The sequence below is a fragment of the Lepisma saccharinum genome, chromosome 3 (assembly GCF_977018435.1).
Source record: "Lepisma saccharinum chromosome 3, izLepSacc3.1, whole genome shotgun sequence".
In the NCBI taxonomy this organism is placed as follows: domain Eukaryota; kingdom Metazoa; phylum Arthropoda; class Insecta; order Zygentoma; family Lepismatidae; genus Lepisma; species Lepisma saccharinum.
This window is the reverse complement of record NC_139231.1, coordinates 134,106,336-134,123,930: the sequence shown is the minus strand read 5'-3', so window position 1 is coordinate 134,123,930 and position 17,595 is coordinate 134,106,336. Positions and strand designations below refer to the sequence as shown.

The following is a 17,595-nucleotide window of genomic DNA, read 5'->3' as shown; positions in this document are numbered from 1 at the left end:
TATTGCAATCAACAACTGTTTACAAAGCCTCCTCAAGCTCTCCCAACATTCACTCTATCTCTCTTTCACACACATGAGGTATTTTTACATATGAAGTATAAATACATATTACGGATCTCATTAACATATCATTCCTTTTAATTTTTAAACCTTTATGTGAATTTAGGGCATTTGTCTGCCAGCTCCTGTGCTCTTTTAATTTAACTTAAGTGCCAGCCCTCGGAAAGCGGTTAACTAAGACAATTGGGTCGGCGTAGTTAAATCTTTCGTTCGAATGAACGTATGCATCGAGTCGCAAGCTCGACATTATACAAGTTTCCCGGACGGGGGCATTACACACAAGCCTCTCTCGTCCCATGAGAACAACTACTCAATTACATAATGATGCAAAAACTTAATTGGCTCCAGCTGCCGGAATACACTAATCAATCGTCGGCGCGAGCAAAAATTACCTTAAAAACCACCATGCAACAAATAAATACTATTTCACGCACACGACCTTGCGATAAAAACAACTACGCTTTCCACAATTAAAAAAAAGGACTCATCAGTCAAGTATCGACAAATTAAATGGCGCGACGGGGCGGTCGGTTACACAAGAAATGGAGCACACTTTGACAATTTACACTAAATATTAAAGAAATGAAATGGAGCTTCTAACGCTGAATGCAGACAATTAAATTAGAACATCTGAACATGAAATAACCCTTTTTTTTTACAATAATACCAAAAGTTATCAGACGCGGAAATTAGGTTTGGGTTTTTCTGAGTAACTTTGCGAATAAGTGAGGCTTCGGCGTTAACTGTACGGTGTTGATACTAACGACGCACGTTTACATGTACATAGACCCTCTGACGTATACTCTACCAGACTCTGCTACATGGCGTGGTCATTCATCTCTCCTGGACGCGGGACTTGCACACGGTTCCTTTGTGGCGAAATTGTCCTCCGAGGTCGATCGCGACGAAGAATAATTGCGACGATATGGTGTACTTGCACCTCCTCAGTACTTCGGGCGTTCCTCTTGTCACTAGCGTCGGGTGTACGTGGTCACGCGCCGGTCAGGAATCTCTCCAGTGTCGGGCATCAATTCGGCGTCGTTCTGGAAGCGTCGTTCTGGAGTCGTCCTTCAATCTCTCCCTCTGGCTTCGATCAGCGTCGTTCTGGAGTCGTCCTTCAATCTCTCTCTCTGGTGGCGGGCTTCGGTCGGCGTCGTTCTGAAGACGTCCTTCGGGCTTTGGGCAGTGTTTGGCTTTGATGTCGTCTTTGGCGTTGGCTGACTGGCTTCATCGGAAGATGGCGATGCATCGTTGCGGGCGTCAGGGGGAGCGACGGCCCCTCCTTCTCTATCTTCTTTAGCCCTCCATCCTTATGTAGTCCACGCTTGGCAAAAACAAATCACCGCGTAATCTTCACCAAAAATAAGGCGCACACTGGTAACGCTCTATCTGCGATTCGCTCGCGGTTCGTAAGGAAACAAAGTTCACGGACACAAAACAATGATCACGCGAGAGTGTAGCGCGGAGATGCTCTCTCTGTGAAATCCGGGTAAAAACTGTCTCTGGGATGGTAGCACCGCGTATTTAAGAGAGATTCAAAATCGTCCGTTGTAACCCACGCTCAGGTAGCTTGGCGTCGCTTTTGGAGGAGACGCGAATGACCTGTGTCCATTGTCTTGAAACGCGGTCAAGTGCGCGTCGTCGATCCTTGCAGGCTTCGGACTCCTGCTGATTTGTCTGGTCATCCGTGAAGAATGGGTTTGACCGCCCGCTGACTTGAAGCCCGGTCTCGACGAAAATATTCCTTTCGTATCTCCGTGTCGGTGCAAATATGTCATGTCCTAAGCCGAAAAGACAGTCCCGCTGTCACTCAAGAAAAACCTGTCCCCAACTCCCGACGTCTGGCTCGGATACAAATTTATCCACAAAATAAAGAACCTCACACTTTTATATTTGAACATAAATGAATCAATAAACAAAAATAATTTTTATCGAACTGCGTTTTACATGTCACTAGATACCGTGACATCTCGCCCTCCTTCCGATCAAAAAATTCTGTAGGCGTATAAAATTTTTTACTACTCAGGGGCATGAAATTTTGACTACAAATTTTTAACACCCTGTACAAGAAAAGTAAACCAGTTCGATAACACAAAACACATGATATAAATGATACCTCCAATTTACATAATAAATATACATTTTATACACTCTGGGTATGGCGCAATGTTATTTTATACTTCTAAAATGGCGCGATGTCGCTTAACCATGTTTCGCCATCCCATTCCTTCCTTCGGTGCTGACGACCTGACGGCCCCGGCTGTGGAGACGTGTTGCTGGGATTCGGCCCGTTCGCGTTTCGCGTCGGGCTCCTTTGAACCCTTGGCGGGCTGCGCCTTGCGTTCTCGTTGTCAGAACGCGGGCTCTCCGGTCTACTGTCGGGGTGACGCTGATAATAACCATTGTTCACTCGTCCGTTGTAAAAGTTGCTGTCGCCGCTGTTGCCATGGTCACCCGGCGAACCGCGAGTCTGACCACCTCGACGTCTCTGTCCCCGATACTGGCGTCTCTGTCGTGGCGAAGGCGGATCATCTCGAAACTGGCGAACTTCGGCTCCTGGAGCGCGTTGCTGCCCATCGTACCTCCTCTGGACGAAATGGACGCGTGGGTGCTTGTTTCCCCGGTTTCCTTCATCCTCCGGTCGCCTCCTTTTGGTCCATCTTTCGTTTCGCGTCCTCTCGCGTTCCTCTTCGCACTGGTTCAGGTTCTCTAGCGTGAGCGACATGGCCTCTGCATCGAAAACGCACGCCCCGTTGAGATGCCGTCTTATCTCTTGCGGGTAATGATAAATTAGGGCCGCAATTATCTCCGACGTGGTCATCTGTGGCTGGAGAGCTTGGAACTCATTGAACTTACGCCAGAAATATTGCGAAAAAGTAAGTCCCCCGTTCCTGTCGTACCTCTCGCTCCTCAGCTGGATGAGCATCCTTTCCACTTGCATGGGGCGCTGAAAGTGTGTCAAGAACGCTTCCCTAAATGCCGAGTATGAATGAAAGTGTCTTTCGTTCCGATCCAGCCAGTTCTTTGCCCGATCTTGCATTAGGCCTTTCAGCACGAGTAATCGCTCCCCATCCGCAAGTCCTAACTCCCGCGCTGTTGCTTCGAATTCCTCGATGAAGGCAGACGGCAAAATCCTGTCGGCCCCGGAGAACTTCTTGAAATGTTTCTTATATTCCGGCGGGAACAGAGCTCTTCTCGTTGGTGCTGGTTCAGACCGTATATATTCCCGGTTTGAAGTTTGGGCTTCGAACGGTCGCGGCGATGGAAGATGTAGTCCAGGCTCCACTTCGCTTCCCCCGTTGAGAAGCGTAGTCGGTCTTGCGTCACTCGCGCGCCTTGAAGACGAAGGAACTTCCGCTGGCTGCGATGACATCATAGCTGTCGGCTCTCGTAGTGATCCCGGAACGTCGGCTACGTTCAATAGTTGCAGTTTTTCCTCGATTCCCTTAATCTTCTCGGAATTCCCTTCCGCTGGGTTCGCTGCTCGCCGCACTTGTCGCTCGAGGGCGTCGTTGCTCTGATTGCAGGCCGACTCCAGCTGTGCACATTGCTGGCCGATGTGTTGCAAAGCTCCATCTCGTTCACGTACGCTCTGCGCCAGTGTTGCCACCTTGGCTCCTTGATCCATGATGCGAGCGTCGGTCTCCTCGGTTCTGGGTTTGATTTGAGCCTCGGATTCTTTCATCGTTGGGAGGAGTTGTTGCGTCATTTCTTCTCCGGAGGCGCGAACTGTTCCTTGGAGGCGTTCTCCCATCCCTCGTACGTCGGTCTGCATCCTGGTTTCCAACCCCTGGATGTTGGTCTGCGTCTTGGTCTGCAATCCCTGGAACATGGTTTGCATCCTGGTTTCCATTCCTTGGAACATGGTCTGCATCTCGGCCTGCATCCTGGTTTCCATTCCTTGGAGCATGTTGAGGATTAGCTGGAATTGGTTGGCAACACTGCCACTTCCTACGTCATCTCCTTGTTCCTTGCTGTGGTCGCTGTCCGCACGTGACGATGTACCCCCTTGGGCACTTGGTATCTCCCTTTCCATTTCCAACGGGCCCTTGCACTGGAGACAAACCGGTCCGGAATCTCCCTCGCTGTCGACTTTGGAGTCAGAAAATTCCTGTCCACAAGCCTCGCAAACCATCGTGACGTCACTCTTGTTCAAACAGTCTATACGGCGATTTCTTAATCTCATGAAGGCCTTTCCTTAATATCTGCTCGATTTTATGTCGCACTTTGGAACAGTTAAGCAAACTTACGCGAGCTCACACAAAATGTGAATTACAAATCGATACATAAAAAGAAAAAGGAGGTCCGTCGGGAATCCCTTATCCCGCAACTCAGCCTGATGCCATAAATTACGCCAAAAACCAAAAAATACATAAAAAGTACATAAAAAATGCCCTGTGCAGCTGCCCTTGCTGCTTTCACCGAAAAAAAAAAATATCTGCCCTATTGTTACCAATTACGCCCAATAACGTGTCCTTACACGTGAACCTACGACAAATACATGAAAATAACCCTCGAAATTACAAAACGAAAAACACACACCATCAGGAACCTAACACAAGAATTTTATGCATGACGTATACAATGAAATTTCTACCGCTCTCGCAACCTGGCTTTCCTGGAAAGACATGACAAAAGTTGCCGTCCCTGTTCGGGCGCCAAATGTAACGAGTGCACTCACGATCCCCGAAATGACGTGTCAATCATACCCCGGCACGGGGCCAAACGTCGTTATGAGTACGGGAGACCGGTCGTGACTCTCGGTCCAGGTTTCAAGTTCGGTACTGAGACGGTCGTTTATTGTCATAGTATTGCGAGGCGGAGATTAATACCTTGAAATGTTACACTGTTTTGTTTACCTTTGATATGTAGATTCGAACAATCATAAAACACTAATAGCATAATATCTGGTACCTGAAAAACGTCAAATAACAACACTGACGAACGGTAAAAAAGTGAATATATATTGTAACAACAAAAAATATTGCAATCAACAACTGTTTACAAAGCCTCCTCAAGCTCTCCCAACATTCACTCTATCTCTCTTTCACACACATGAGGTATTTTTACATATGAAGTATAAATACATATTACGGATCTCATTAACATATCATTCCTTTTAATTTTTAAACCTTTATGTGAATTTAGGGCATTTGTCTGCCAGCTCCTGTGCTCTTTTAATTTAACTTAAGTGCCAGCCCTCGGAAAGCGGTTAACTAAGACAATTGGGTCGGCGTAGTTAAATCTTTCGTTCGAATGAACGTATGCATCGAGTCGCAAGCTCGACATTATACAAGTTTCCCGGACGGGGGCATTACACACAAGCCTCTCTCGTCCCATGAGAACAACTACTCAATTACATAATGATGCAAAAACTTAATTGGCTCCAGCTGCCGGAATACACTAATCAATCGTCGGCGCGAGCAAAAATTACCTTAAAAACCACCATGCAACAAATAAATACTATTTCACGCACACGACCTTGCGATAAAAACAACTACGCTTTCCACAATTAAAAAAAAGGACTCATCAGTCAAGTATCGACAAATTAAATGGCGCGACGGGGCGGTCGGTTACACAAGAAATGGAGCACACTTTGACAATTTACACTAAATATTAAAGAAATGAAATGGAGCTTCTAACGCTGAATGCAGACAATTAAATTAGAACATCTGAACATGAAATAACCCTTTTTTTTACAATAATACCAAAAGTTATCAGACGCGGAAATTAGGTTTGGGTTTTTCTGAGTAACTTTGCGAATAAGTGAGGCTTCGGCGTTAACTGTACGGTGTTGATACTAACGACGCACGTTTACATGTACATAGACCCTCTGACGTATACTCTACCAGACTCTGCTACATGGCGTGGTCATTCATCTCTCCTGGACGCGGGACTTGCACACGGTTCCTTTGTGGCGAAATTGTCCTCCGAGGTCGATCGCGACGAAGAATAATTGCGACGATATGGTGTACTTGCACCTCCTCAGTACTTCGGGCGTTCCTCTTGTCACTAGCGTCGGGTGTACGTGGTCACGCGCCGGTCAGGAATCTCTCCAGTGTCGGGCATCAATTCGGCGTCGTTCTGGAAGCGTCGTTCTGGAGTCGTCCTTCAATCTCTCCCTCTGGCTTCGATCAGCGTCGTTCTGGAGTCGTCCTTCAATCTCTCTCTCTGGTGGCGGGCTTCGGTCGGCGTCGTTCTGAAGACGTCCTTCGGGCTTTGGGCAGTGTTTGGCTTTGATGTCGTCTTTGGCGTTGGCTGACTGGCTTCATCGGAAGATGGCGATGCATCGTTGCGGGCGTCAGGGGGAGCGACGGCCCCTCCTTCTCTATCTTCTTTAGCCCTCCATCCTTATGTAGTCCACGCTTGGCAAAAACAAATCACCGCGTAATCTTCACCAAAAATAAGGCGCACACTGGTAACGCTCTATCTGCGATTCGCTCGCGGTTCGTAAGGAAACAAAGTTCACGGACACAAAACAATGATCACGCGAGAGTGTAGCGCGGAGATGCTCTCTCTGTGAAATCCGGGTAAAAACTGTCTCTGGGATGGTAGCACCGCGTATTTAAGAGAGATTCAAAATCGTCCGTTGTAACCCACGCTCAGGTAGCTTGGCGTCGCTTTTGGAGGAGACGCGAATGACCTGTGTCCATTGTCTTGAAACGCGGTCAAGTGCGCGTCGTCGATCCTTGCAGGCTTCGGACTCCTGCTGATTTGTCTGGTCATCCGTGAAGAATGGGTTTGACCGCCCGCTGACTTGAAGCCCGGTCTCGACGAAAATATTCCTTTCGTATCTCCGTGTCGGTGCAAATATGTCATGTCCTAAGCCGAAAAGACAGTCCCGCTGTCACTCAAGAAAAACCTGTCCCCAACTCCCGACGTCTGGCTCGGATACAAATTTATCCACAAAATAAAGAACCTCACACTTTTATATTTGAACATAAATGAATCAATAAACAAAAATAATTTTTATCGAACTGCGTTTTACATGTCACTAGATACCGTGACAAGGTGCACGCCAACAATCGCCGACAAGCTCAGAACAATTGGAGAGATTGAGCCGCTATTATGTGAAAATGCCATCAGACCAAATGTGATGTCATTCGAAAGGAGCTGTGATGTCCATTTGTCCGATGTTGTTTTTCATATCTAATTGTATTCGCTCCTGCTATGTTTAAATAAAGTCATTCACAGTTTTCTTACTCTGTGTGTTTTAACCCCAGACCATCCGGTAAGTAATATTGGAAACCCCATAACTTAAGCCCGCATCACACGGAACTGGATTTCCAGTAGGTATGCCCTAGTTGGCGCTGGACTGGCTACCAATTTGCTAGTTTTCGCCTCACACGATACTTATCAGCGTACTTGTCGATAGAGTTTTGTTCCCAAACGAGGGAAGTTGTAGTGGCGGCCGCGTGAGATGTAAAAAATGTATCACTTCACATTTTTAGAAGCCGATAACTATTCAACCGAGACTAATAACGTTTCGTATAAAACGTTATTAGGTACAAAAGAATGGCGCTGCTTAAATACATACTTTACAACGTTTACTGTACACGTATGGAAGAATATTTTAGTTGTTTCAAATGTAAACACCGTGCACTCAGCATAGATGGTGTAACTCAACGCGCCTTTCATGCTGTGTACGTTATATATTGCTGGAGTAAAGCCCCTATCACACGGAACTGGATATCTAGTTGGAAAGCCCTAATTGGCGCTGAACTAACTTTCTAGGTAGCAATCATGGCCGCCTGGCTGACTGCTTGACTGGTTTGGAGGAATAGGACATGTTCTAATTGCTACTAACTTTCTTCGACTAGATTCTGTGGAACAGCCAATCAGAGCAAAGTTTCGCCATGTGAAAGATAATCTGTGAGTTCGCAAAGCAGCGTTTTTTGTCTGTGGTTTCCGAGTGCATACAGCACGAAAGGCATGTTTACAATTGAAAAAGCTAAAATATTCTTCCATACGTGTATAGTAAACGTTGTAAAGTATGTATTTAATCAGCGCCATTCTTCTCTACCTAAAACCATTTAATACGAAGCGATATTCCTCTCGGTTGAATAGTTATCGTATTTTAAAAGTGTGAAGTGATACGTTGTTTACATCTCGCGCGGCCGCCATTATGGGAACGAAAGACTATCGACAAGTACGGTGTAACAAGTGAGGCGAAAACTAGCAAATGGGTAGCCAGTCCAGCGTCAACTACAGCATTCCTACTGGATATCCAGTTCCGTGTGATTCAGGCTTAACACTCGTAAACCACAGACAAAAGCGCCCCTTTGCACACTGGCAGATTATCTTCACATGGCGAAACTTTGCTCTGATTGGCTGTTCCACAGAATCCAGTCGAGGAAAGCAAGTAGCAATTAGAACATGTCCTATTCCTCCAAACCAGTCAAGCAGTCTGCCAGGCGGCCATGATTGCTACCTAGAAAGTTAGTTCAGCGCCAACTAGGGCATTCCTACTAGAAATCCAGTTCCGTGTGATAGGGGCTTTGCATGCTGAATACCAATCTACAGGTACAACAGCGTAACTTGGGGGGGGGGGGGGACAGAACATGAGCCTCAGGATCCAAAACGTTTTAAAAATACCAGATAAATTTTAATAAACCTGGAAGTTTTGGCGCGAGTGTCCCCTCTTGCCCCCCGCTTATGTACAGGAGATTTTGGATCTCGCATATAATAATAATAATAAAATTGATAACTTAATAAGATTGACGTCTTTTAATATTGGTTTTTATTAAAAACAGGTAAATAAATAATAATAATAATTATTATTATGATATAAGAACAGAGATATGACAGCACCTCGTATTCATTATCTAGCTCATGTCGAGTAAAGTTCATTAACATTTGTATAAAAACATCTGTCCTAACAAAGAAATTAATATTAAAAAAATCAATACTGATTATTTATTGAATACCAAAAAGGTTGCTAACTCCAGTTGTTGGCTGAATAAAAGTAAAGTCCCTGATCATTATTTTTATGACTATTATTAGTGGTAGTGGTGTGCATAAAATTTCGCAGGCACTGTCGACGCAAATCACAATCCAATCCTTACCCGTATGTAAATTCTACGGAAATAAATCGTCACATTATACAGCAGTCATGGACGTTCGCAGGATTTTTTCCAGGGAGGGGCAGGTAAGGTAATTTTTCCAGGGTGGACCAAGGAGGCATATTTTCCCCCCATTATAGTAATGCCTGCTCAAAAAACACTATTTCAGTCGAAAATTATCATGTTTCTTCAACGAATTTATAATAATTAACATAAATTACTGTGACTGAAATGAAATTATGTGTGAAACACATAATTTTTAGGTGGACATTCATTTTCCGGGGGGGCCGTGCTCCCCACCCTTCCGGACGTCTATGACAGCAGTAAACAAGTAGGTGCTAATTTCATTTTGGACTTGGGAAGTTTTTCTGAGGAGGTCCGAAGCCCCCTCGAAATGCGGGGCGGGGCGCACACAGCTTACAACAAACGCCAAAACTTAATGAGCTCTACATCTGGCCGCCCTCCTAACCTAACCACATTACATTTCAAAGATTCTACAGATTGTTACGATTAGATGTAAGCGGAATTGTAGGTTAGGAGTGCCAGGTTAAGAGCTCTTCGCATTTAGTTTTGGCGTTTGTTGTGTTCCGCACCAGACCCCCTTCCAAATACGCACTCCCCCCCCCCTCGTGATTTTGCCCCATTGCAGCATTTCTTGCCAAGGGATCGGAAGGCTGTGGCCGTGCGTACAAAGCAAACGTCTCCTTGACCTTTCGGCCGAGCGGGTCAGTGATCGTGCAGAGTAGGCGTGCGGCTGCGCATGGAATGATCTCTGAGTCACAGAACGCGCGTGCGAAATGCGAACCAAAACCCCCTCCTGCACTCATTTTCTCGCGAGTCACCAGTTCGTCCGCTGAATCACCAAGCCTTGGCTGCACTGCACCAAACCACCAGCTTCCCTTTTTCCATCGCTTCCGATGCGGTCTCGGCCTGCAGAAGTTCAAAGTTCATGCTTGTTAGCATCAATGTACGAGTTTGAAATGTTGCAACAGATAATAGTTTATTGGAAATTTCCACTCATTAGTCATGGATTGAAGCCGGCATACTATGCTACAGTGGCTTTGATAAGCAAAATCCGAAAGGGCATTTTCCCAATGATTACTAGCCTGCCTACAAAGATGGGTCTGTTTTATATACCTTTGATCTCCATGATACAATATGAGATGCTTTTTCACTATTATTATTATTAAGAGCGTGATGCAATCAGCTGATATCACCAGGCCTGGATTTATATATGTCAAAGCAAACAACATCGTGACCACCTCCCCTTACACAAATTTAGTTTTAATTTTTAGGGCAAGTTGTGTTACACCATTAGTTATATATATATATATATATATATATATATATATATATATTTGTATTTGTATCACTTTTGAAATGCCGACATCCGCAGACATATGACAGCACGTCGTATTCATTATCTAGCTCGGTTTCCAGGTTCGAATCCCAGCCTGGGTATGGGTGTTCTTTGTGAGTGTTCCTTCATCAATTTCATCATATCATCACCCACCTTCATCTTTGCGATTAGCCAAAAGTGGCAGAAAAGTAAAGTAAAATAAACCAAATCAAATGGTCAATCATACCACTTTTCATATATTTTTTTTTTCCATGCACCCGTAGGCCCATTTCCAGATGGAGGACTGGGGCAGTAGCTCCCTCCTCCTCTAAATCGGCACTTGAATATGGCCACCGCCACCTCGTCTCCCCATTTTCACAGTTTCAGGTCTTCACTGTGGGACTAGAGTGCACATGCCCTGCCCATCTTAACCTAACTGCCTTTATTACGTCAATCACTATTGATTCTTGATATGCATTTTATAACTCTATATTATAAGGTTTCATCCAATGACCATTCTCTCACACCCATGGGCGTCCGGAAGGAGGGGCAAGGGGGGGCCGTGCCCCCCCCCCCTGGAAAATGAAAGTCATCCAAAAAATATGTATTTCACACATATAATTTCATTTTATCCACAATAATATGTGTTAATTATTGCATGAACAACATAAATTCAAATTTAAGCAATGTTTTTTAGGGAACAACACTATTTTGGGGGAAATTTTGCCTTCGTTTGCCCCCCCCCCTGGAAAAAAATACCTTCCTTGCCCCTCCCTGGAAAAAATCCTGCGGACGTCCATGCTCACACCAGTCCCAAAATCCTGTGTAATATCATTTTTTCAAGAATCTTCATAAACTATTCTTTCTATGTTTCAGCAGGATAGTTAAACACTATGTGATATGTGTGTAGTGTAGACTAAAATTTACCACTATAAGTAGTTGTCTTCCCTTTCTCCTTGTAACAAAATACCAGGTGTTTCACTTGTTCTCGACCCCTAATTTTCCCTTATAACATTCAAACTAATAGACATATTCAGTGAAATTTGACAAGGGCATACCTTGGGGTATGAAAAACATGATAAATTCTTATGGGTTCTATTGGGTTCCGTAACACGACCAGAACCTTTTTCCTCTCACAATTTAAATTTGGTCCAAGTTGCGTATTGTTTCATTTCAACATGGAACTTGGACCATATTTAAATTGATCCAGAAAAGAGGTTTCTGAACCGTATTTAAATTGATTCGGAGAAAATGTTCCTGGACCAAATTGAATTGAAAACTTTACAGATAAAAAGGTTATTTATGGTCCAGAACTCATTTACACTTGCTGATTTTCTCTCCTGGACCGGAATTAAATTTATCTAAAATTCCTGGACCTTTAGCAACCCTGATTTCAAGGCATGCCTGGACACTGATTAATTTAATTTCTTCCTTTGTTTGTAAGTATTCACGTTAGTCAAGTTAACACTGTTCTACTACTTACATTTCCAAGCATAATGATAAAGATTATGTGTGTGTGTGTGTGTAGATACACTCAAAAAAGGCTGTTTGATTTTTATATTTTTATCCAACTGGTGAATATTGAATGAATAAATGTACACTGAATGTTAACACACTTGAAAAGTTCATACTTCAGCCTGTGAGGCCTAAACATGCCCACTCAATAATGGCGATTGTATTCTATTATAGTTATCATTGCATTCTATTCTGCTTCATCATGAGCTTATGTCTCGTGAACAATTTTGTATTGGCTGCTTCAGTTCTGATTTGTTTCATTATGAGTTGTTGGTACATTTTCAAAATTTTGTAACATTTTTCAGTCCGTTTTCATTCAAGATATACTTTCATAAGTATAATATTTTAGAATATATTCTTATGGTCTTCTTTTGATCATTTCAGAGTTGAAGGCCATCCAAATACACAGTAAGAGCCCACTCAGTGCAAGACGAGCCTACCGTGCTGCGTACGGCTCTCCGAAGGCATCAAGGCGCAGGTTGGTGCCTTCTGGGGAACAGGCTAATGGTGAATGTAAGTGTTATGTTGATTCATAAAACAGTTTTTCTATGATTATCCTTATTTAAAGAATAGGTTAAAGGACATACTGCTATCCAAGCAAAATTTCTGTACTCAAGAAATCAGGAATATTGCATGTTTGCCTCCTATGTAGAAACAAGGTCTGCCCATTGCTCTACCACTGAGCTACCGAGCCAGCCCCAACTTCACCTGATTTTTCGCTGTCGCAAAAAGCATCATTGCAACAATGAAATAACAGTCAAAGTCAAGGCTGGCTTGGTAGCTCAGTGGTAGAGCAATGGAACTGTGTGTTCAAGTCCTGGTTGAGCCTGCATTTTTCACTGAAATTTCTACAAAGTACATCTCCTGTGTGTGCCAATCCTTAATCTAATGTTTACCTCCTTCCTTTCCTATTGCTTTTTTATTTAGTATTCTTTTTGAGTCTTGTATCTCACCACCAATTGAATTGGTCGCACGAACAACATTGTATCCAGCATGAACCAAATGCCACAGAAACAGCAAAACAGTCAGTCTTGTTTGTTTGATTGATTGATTGATTTGGTGTTTTAAGTCCACTTTGTGCACAGTAAGGCTAATTGGGACTGGACCTACAGTTTAGAGTGGGGTCTGAACCACTACGTGCCTCCACAGGGTATCGAACCTGGGACTCCTTGATTACAAGGCAACTACGCTACCACTGCGCCATCGGGGAGGCCACAATCAGTCTTGTTGTTTTCCTTTATTAGGGTGGCCACTCGCCGGGAATTCTGGGTGAATTCGACGTGAATTTTTCTTCGTAGACTTGAAAAATGGCAACTTTTATTACTCCCAATTCCATTGAATTTATACATATTTATTAATTCCCTGAGGCAATTTTTTCACAGTTGAACCTTTTTTTTTTATATAGAGGAAGGAAAAGAAAAAAGAACTGACTGGAAAATAAAACAGAATTCTCTCAATTCGTTTGCTTTGTTAAGTGTCCTTTGCAGAACAATCTACGACAGATGGAATATTATTTATTGCAAGATATCTTGAAGTTGATTAGGTAAATTAGAGTGTGAAATTCTTATACAATTAGCCATTTTCCGTAGATTAGTATATCCCGTAACATTTGTGACTTGTGTTTGTAGATGTATTTCGAGTCTGAGTATGTGAAATGGCAAATGTAAACTCCGCATCTTAAATTAAATATACATACCGTTTAATTTAATTTAATTATAATTTTTGGATAAATTGGGATTACATAAGACCCTTTATATTGTTAATATATTTGTGTGTATGTGTGTGGGTGGTGAGAGACTGTAAGGTTCAAATAGAGAAAACATCTGCTTGTATCTTGAATTTTTAGAAAGTTCACCTTGAAAACTGGGAATTATACTTGAATTTTATGAAGGTTTTAGAGTAGCCACCCTGTTTATGTATACATATATATGTATATACATATACATACAGGAGGTTCCACAGTGCAGAGAACTCTTCCATCTGTGCATAAAACGTGTCAGTATATTCTAGATGCCAAAAACACTTATTTTTTTCATTTTCAATGTCTCTGACCGCAAAACTGTTGGTTACAACGTTGTTCGTGTGATGGATTCAATTCTTGACTATATTTTACAATTATGTATAAAACTGCATTTATCCTGTTTATTTGTAAGAGCTTGTGTAAGAGTCTTCTTTTTTTCATTTCGCCTTTGTGTTGTTTTGTTCTTTTTACCTTCTTGAATGCTTTTATGTGCTTGCATTGTAAGTAACCAATTGGGTTATATGAGAGAACAGTATTGAGCTTAACATGGCCCATTAATAAAGAGGAATTTGAATGTGCTCTTAAGGAAGTAAGCATTGTGCCTTGGTGAAAATGGGCACTCCTACGTTTTATGGTCCATTGTCTGATGCACATAAATGTTTTTATTTTGCATTCCAAAAAATGTAATAAGTTCAGTGCATCTTCTTCTTAGAGTAGATATGACTAAATTAATGATAAATTCGAGTTTCCATTCTTTGGGTTTACATATTTTAAAGATGTTTTGAAACGCATTTGTAAGAAGAAATGTAGCCAAGAAAACATTGTAAATATCTAGACAACAGCAAGATCAAACCACACAAACACTCACACGAATGCTCTAGAAGGAATTCTAAGAAGATGTAATTTTTTGAGAATTAGGAATACCATAGCAGGTTTTCAAAAGGAGAGGGATTTTTAAAATAAAACACTTCACTGGAGTCAACCGAAGGTCCAGGTGAGCCTTTAGGAGAATGAAATCACCAAATAGAGCAATATTTTGTCATTTATCACACCAGCTCTTCTTTCTGTTGATGTGATTTGAGCAGTTATAGTAAAGAACATGTTCCTTGAGTACTTAAAAAAAAAAGTAATGCTTGTAACCTGTTTTATTATTATTATTATTATTATTATTATTATTTTCACAAGTGCCCTTGTAAAATTCTAGCTTCTGTCTGACCGGAGGATGGGCAGATTTCCCTTTTATTCAACACCAGCAAATAATTCTCAGTGAATTAACTGTACCTTTTGTTCTTAATATTGAAACAAAATACACACACCTGAGTTTTTACACACAATCAGACATAGTGGACTGCATTAACAACTTGAGAAAATCTGTTGTAATCTCCATACTCAGGTTTTTCTGTAAAAAATTCATGTCAAACAGATTCTAGATATTACAGACTGAAACAGAGTTATCAAATTTCATTCTTCATTCCATTACAGTTATTGCAAAATAGTACCTGAGATATAATTGTAAAGGCATTATAAGTAATAACACTGAATAGCAGGAACATTATATGTAGCTTGTAAATGTTGAAACTAATATGACTGAAAATCTCTCAAAATAAGGATAGTGTGTACTTTCAATTCTTGGATAACTCATTCATTGCTTGTAATACTTACAGGTGAAAATGGAGTTTTGAAATCACCCAGGAAGACCCGCCCTAAAATGCCTGGGAAAACAAAACCAGTGCACAACGGGAAAAGTCCTGCTATTGAAGAAGGCACACCAACCTTTCCTTCAACAGTTACACAGAAGTTCGAAATTGGTAAAATCATTGGAGATGGAAATTTTGCAGTTGTAAGGCAATGTATTGATAGGTAAGAGTGAGGTGCTGATTGCTGATACATTTAGTGACCGAATTTATTTATTTATTTCTATAAACCCTTGGTGAGAGGGCATAAAAAAACTTCAAGTTACATAAACTGCTTAACTGTTATGTTTTAAAAGTATTTTCCAATTATTGTCTGTGCATGTAAAGTACAGCTGGAAGAAAATCTCCTGCCTCTTTAATATATATATATATATATATGAGAGAATTCTCCCATAAAAAATATTACACTTAAGACTACCTATTTTCATTGACAAGATAAGATAATGAATAGAAAATATACAATAAACATGCATACAAGTACATAATCAGTGGGGTTTAGAGCAGATTCCGTAATCACTATATTGTGGGACACGAAAATGCAAGTCTCAAGGTCACGTGTAGTAGGAGTGCTGTCCCCATGTTGTACTGACATTCTCCCTCAAAGTACAAGATTCTTTACATTTACATTTATTATTTTATACTTTTCTTTAAATTCTGCAGAATTCGTAACACTGAACTCCGAAAGTTTATTTATTTATTATTTTACTAAATCAAGTGTCGCCTTTTCTTCTGTTGGATATTCTCGATGATCATAAAACTGAAAACAGACCTGCGCACTACTTCCTTATCAAACTCATCTAATATGGTTATATTCTTCTCTCTTTTTGAAGTATGTATGGAAGTGGGCTTCATTTCTTTTTGGCCCTTTTAATGCTTTGAACAGTCATTCTGACTATGCCACATGCATCTCCAGTCAACTTTTGAACTTGTTTGGAATTAATAGTATTTGCCATTTCTGGATTATCAACTAATGTTTGAAAAAAAGCTGTACACATGTGCAATAATACTCTTCCTTTGTTTATTGAGGTTGTGCCTGCTGAATCATCTTTCTCGTTGCTGTAGCTTACGAGGGATATTTTCATTGTCGTCAGTGCTATTAGTGTCACTCATAATAATAACTAACTTTACCAAATCACTGACATAAAAAACTGCACCGGTTTGTATCAAAATGAAGCTACAAATGCAACAATGCCACCGGGTGAGGGGCGAAGAGGAGAGATTTTTGACCTTGAAGCTCGAATTTTCGTGGCCTGCAGTATAGTGATTTCATTGTATTATCCTTTATTATTTGACCATGTATTGCCATTTTTGTCACTTCATTTTAATTGCATTCTTGCCAGTTGTGGTGTATTTTTCTACTTTGAATTTTATACCAAAGAGATATAGATTTGGACTTTTTGTGTCAAAAGTTCAAAAGAAAGTATGCACTTTTGGTTTTGTCTGTGCTGGCATTTTACAGGAAGTATGTTTTTTTGTTGTTTCAGTACAACACCACTCCACCCCACCAACAGAAATAAGTTGTATATATATATATATATGTCATTAGACATAATGATATATGCTAACCAGTGGAACTTTGATCTATTCTATTACAAATTATTTGACAAAAACAGAAAATTAATATTTTTTGTATATTGTAATGGAGAAAAGCATGTGGTAAATTCACATGGTAAAGGTGCAATAATAGTAAAGTTTTATCATTTACAGCTATCTAGAATAAACTTTGTAAATACAATGTTTCTTAGCAGTATTAGCTTGAAAATGGTGATGTTGGTTCAAACCTAATCAGAGAGCAAGGAAAATAAAACTGTATTTCTTTTACTATTAATAATAAGTGCTATTATTTGTATTGCAGATCAACGAAGCAAGAGTTTGCCTTGAAAATAATAGACAAATCCAAGTGCCGTGGTAAAGAACAAATGATCGAGAGTGAAGTAGCAATCCTGCGCCGTGTGAAGCATCCCAACATAGTTCGCCTCATCGAGGAGCACAACTTTCCCGATGAGTTGTATCTAGTCATGGAACTGGTGAAGGTATAGCATTTGCATATTGAAATTAAAATCATTTTCTAACATCTTCATTGTTGTGTCCATTGTTATGTTTGTGAACACTGTGCATATGCTCATTCTCAAAAATGTTTCATCTGTTGTATGTGCTCTTACCCTGTCCACGATAACTGTGCAT

The 17,595-nt window shown here is 41.4% G+C and overlaps 1 protein-coding gene across 6 annotated transcripts in view; it reads left to right on the top strand.

The window, feature by feature from the left end:
* The window catches only part of LOC145985432 (serine/threonine-protein kinase DCLK1-like), a 201,284-nt gene that overhangs the window by 162,049 nt on the left and 21,640 nt on the right, over positions 1-17,595 (top strand). For all 6 annotated transcript variants that reach the window (XM_083119461.1, XM_083119459.1, XM_083119457.1 and 3 more), the window contains 3 exons: positions 12,361-12,489; positions 15,382-15,577; positions 17,267-17,444. In XM_083119461.1, coding sequence (XP_082975587.1) covers positions 12,361-12,489; positions 15,382-15,577; positions 17,267-17,444 — 503 coding nt within the window. The remainder of the gene's footprint in view (positions 1-12,360; positions 12,490-15,381; positions 15,578-17,266; positions 17,445-17,595) is intronic.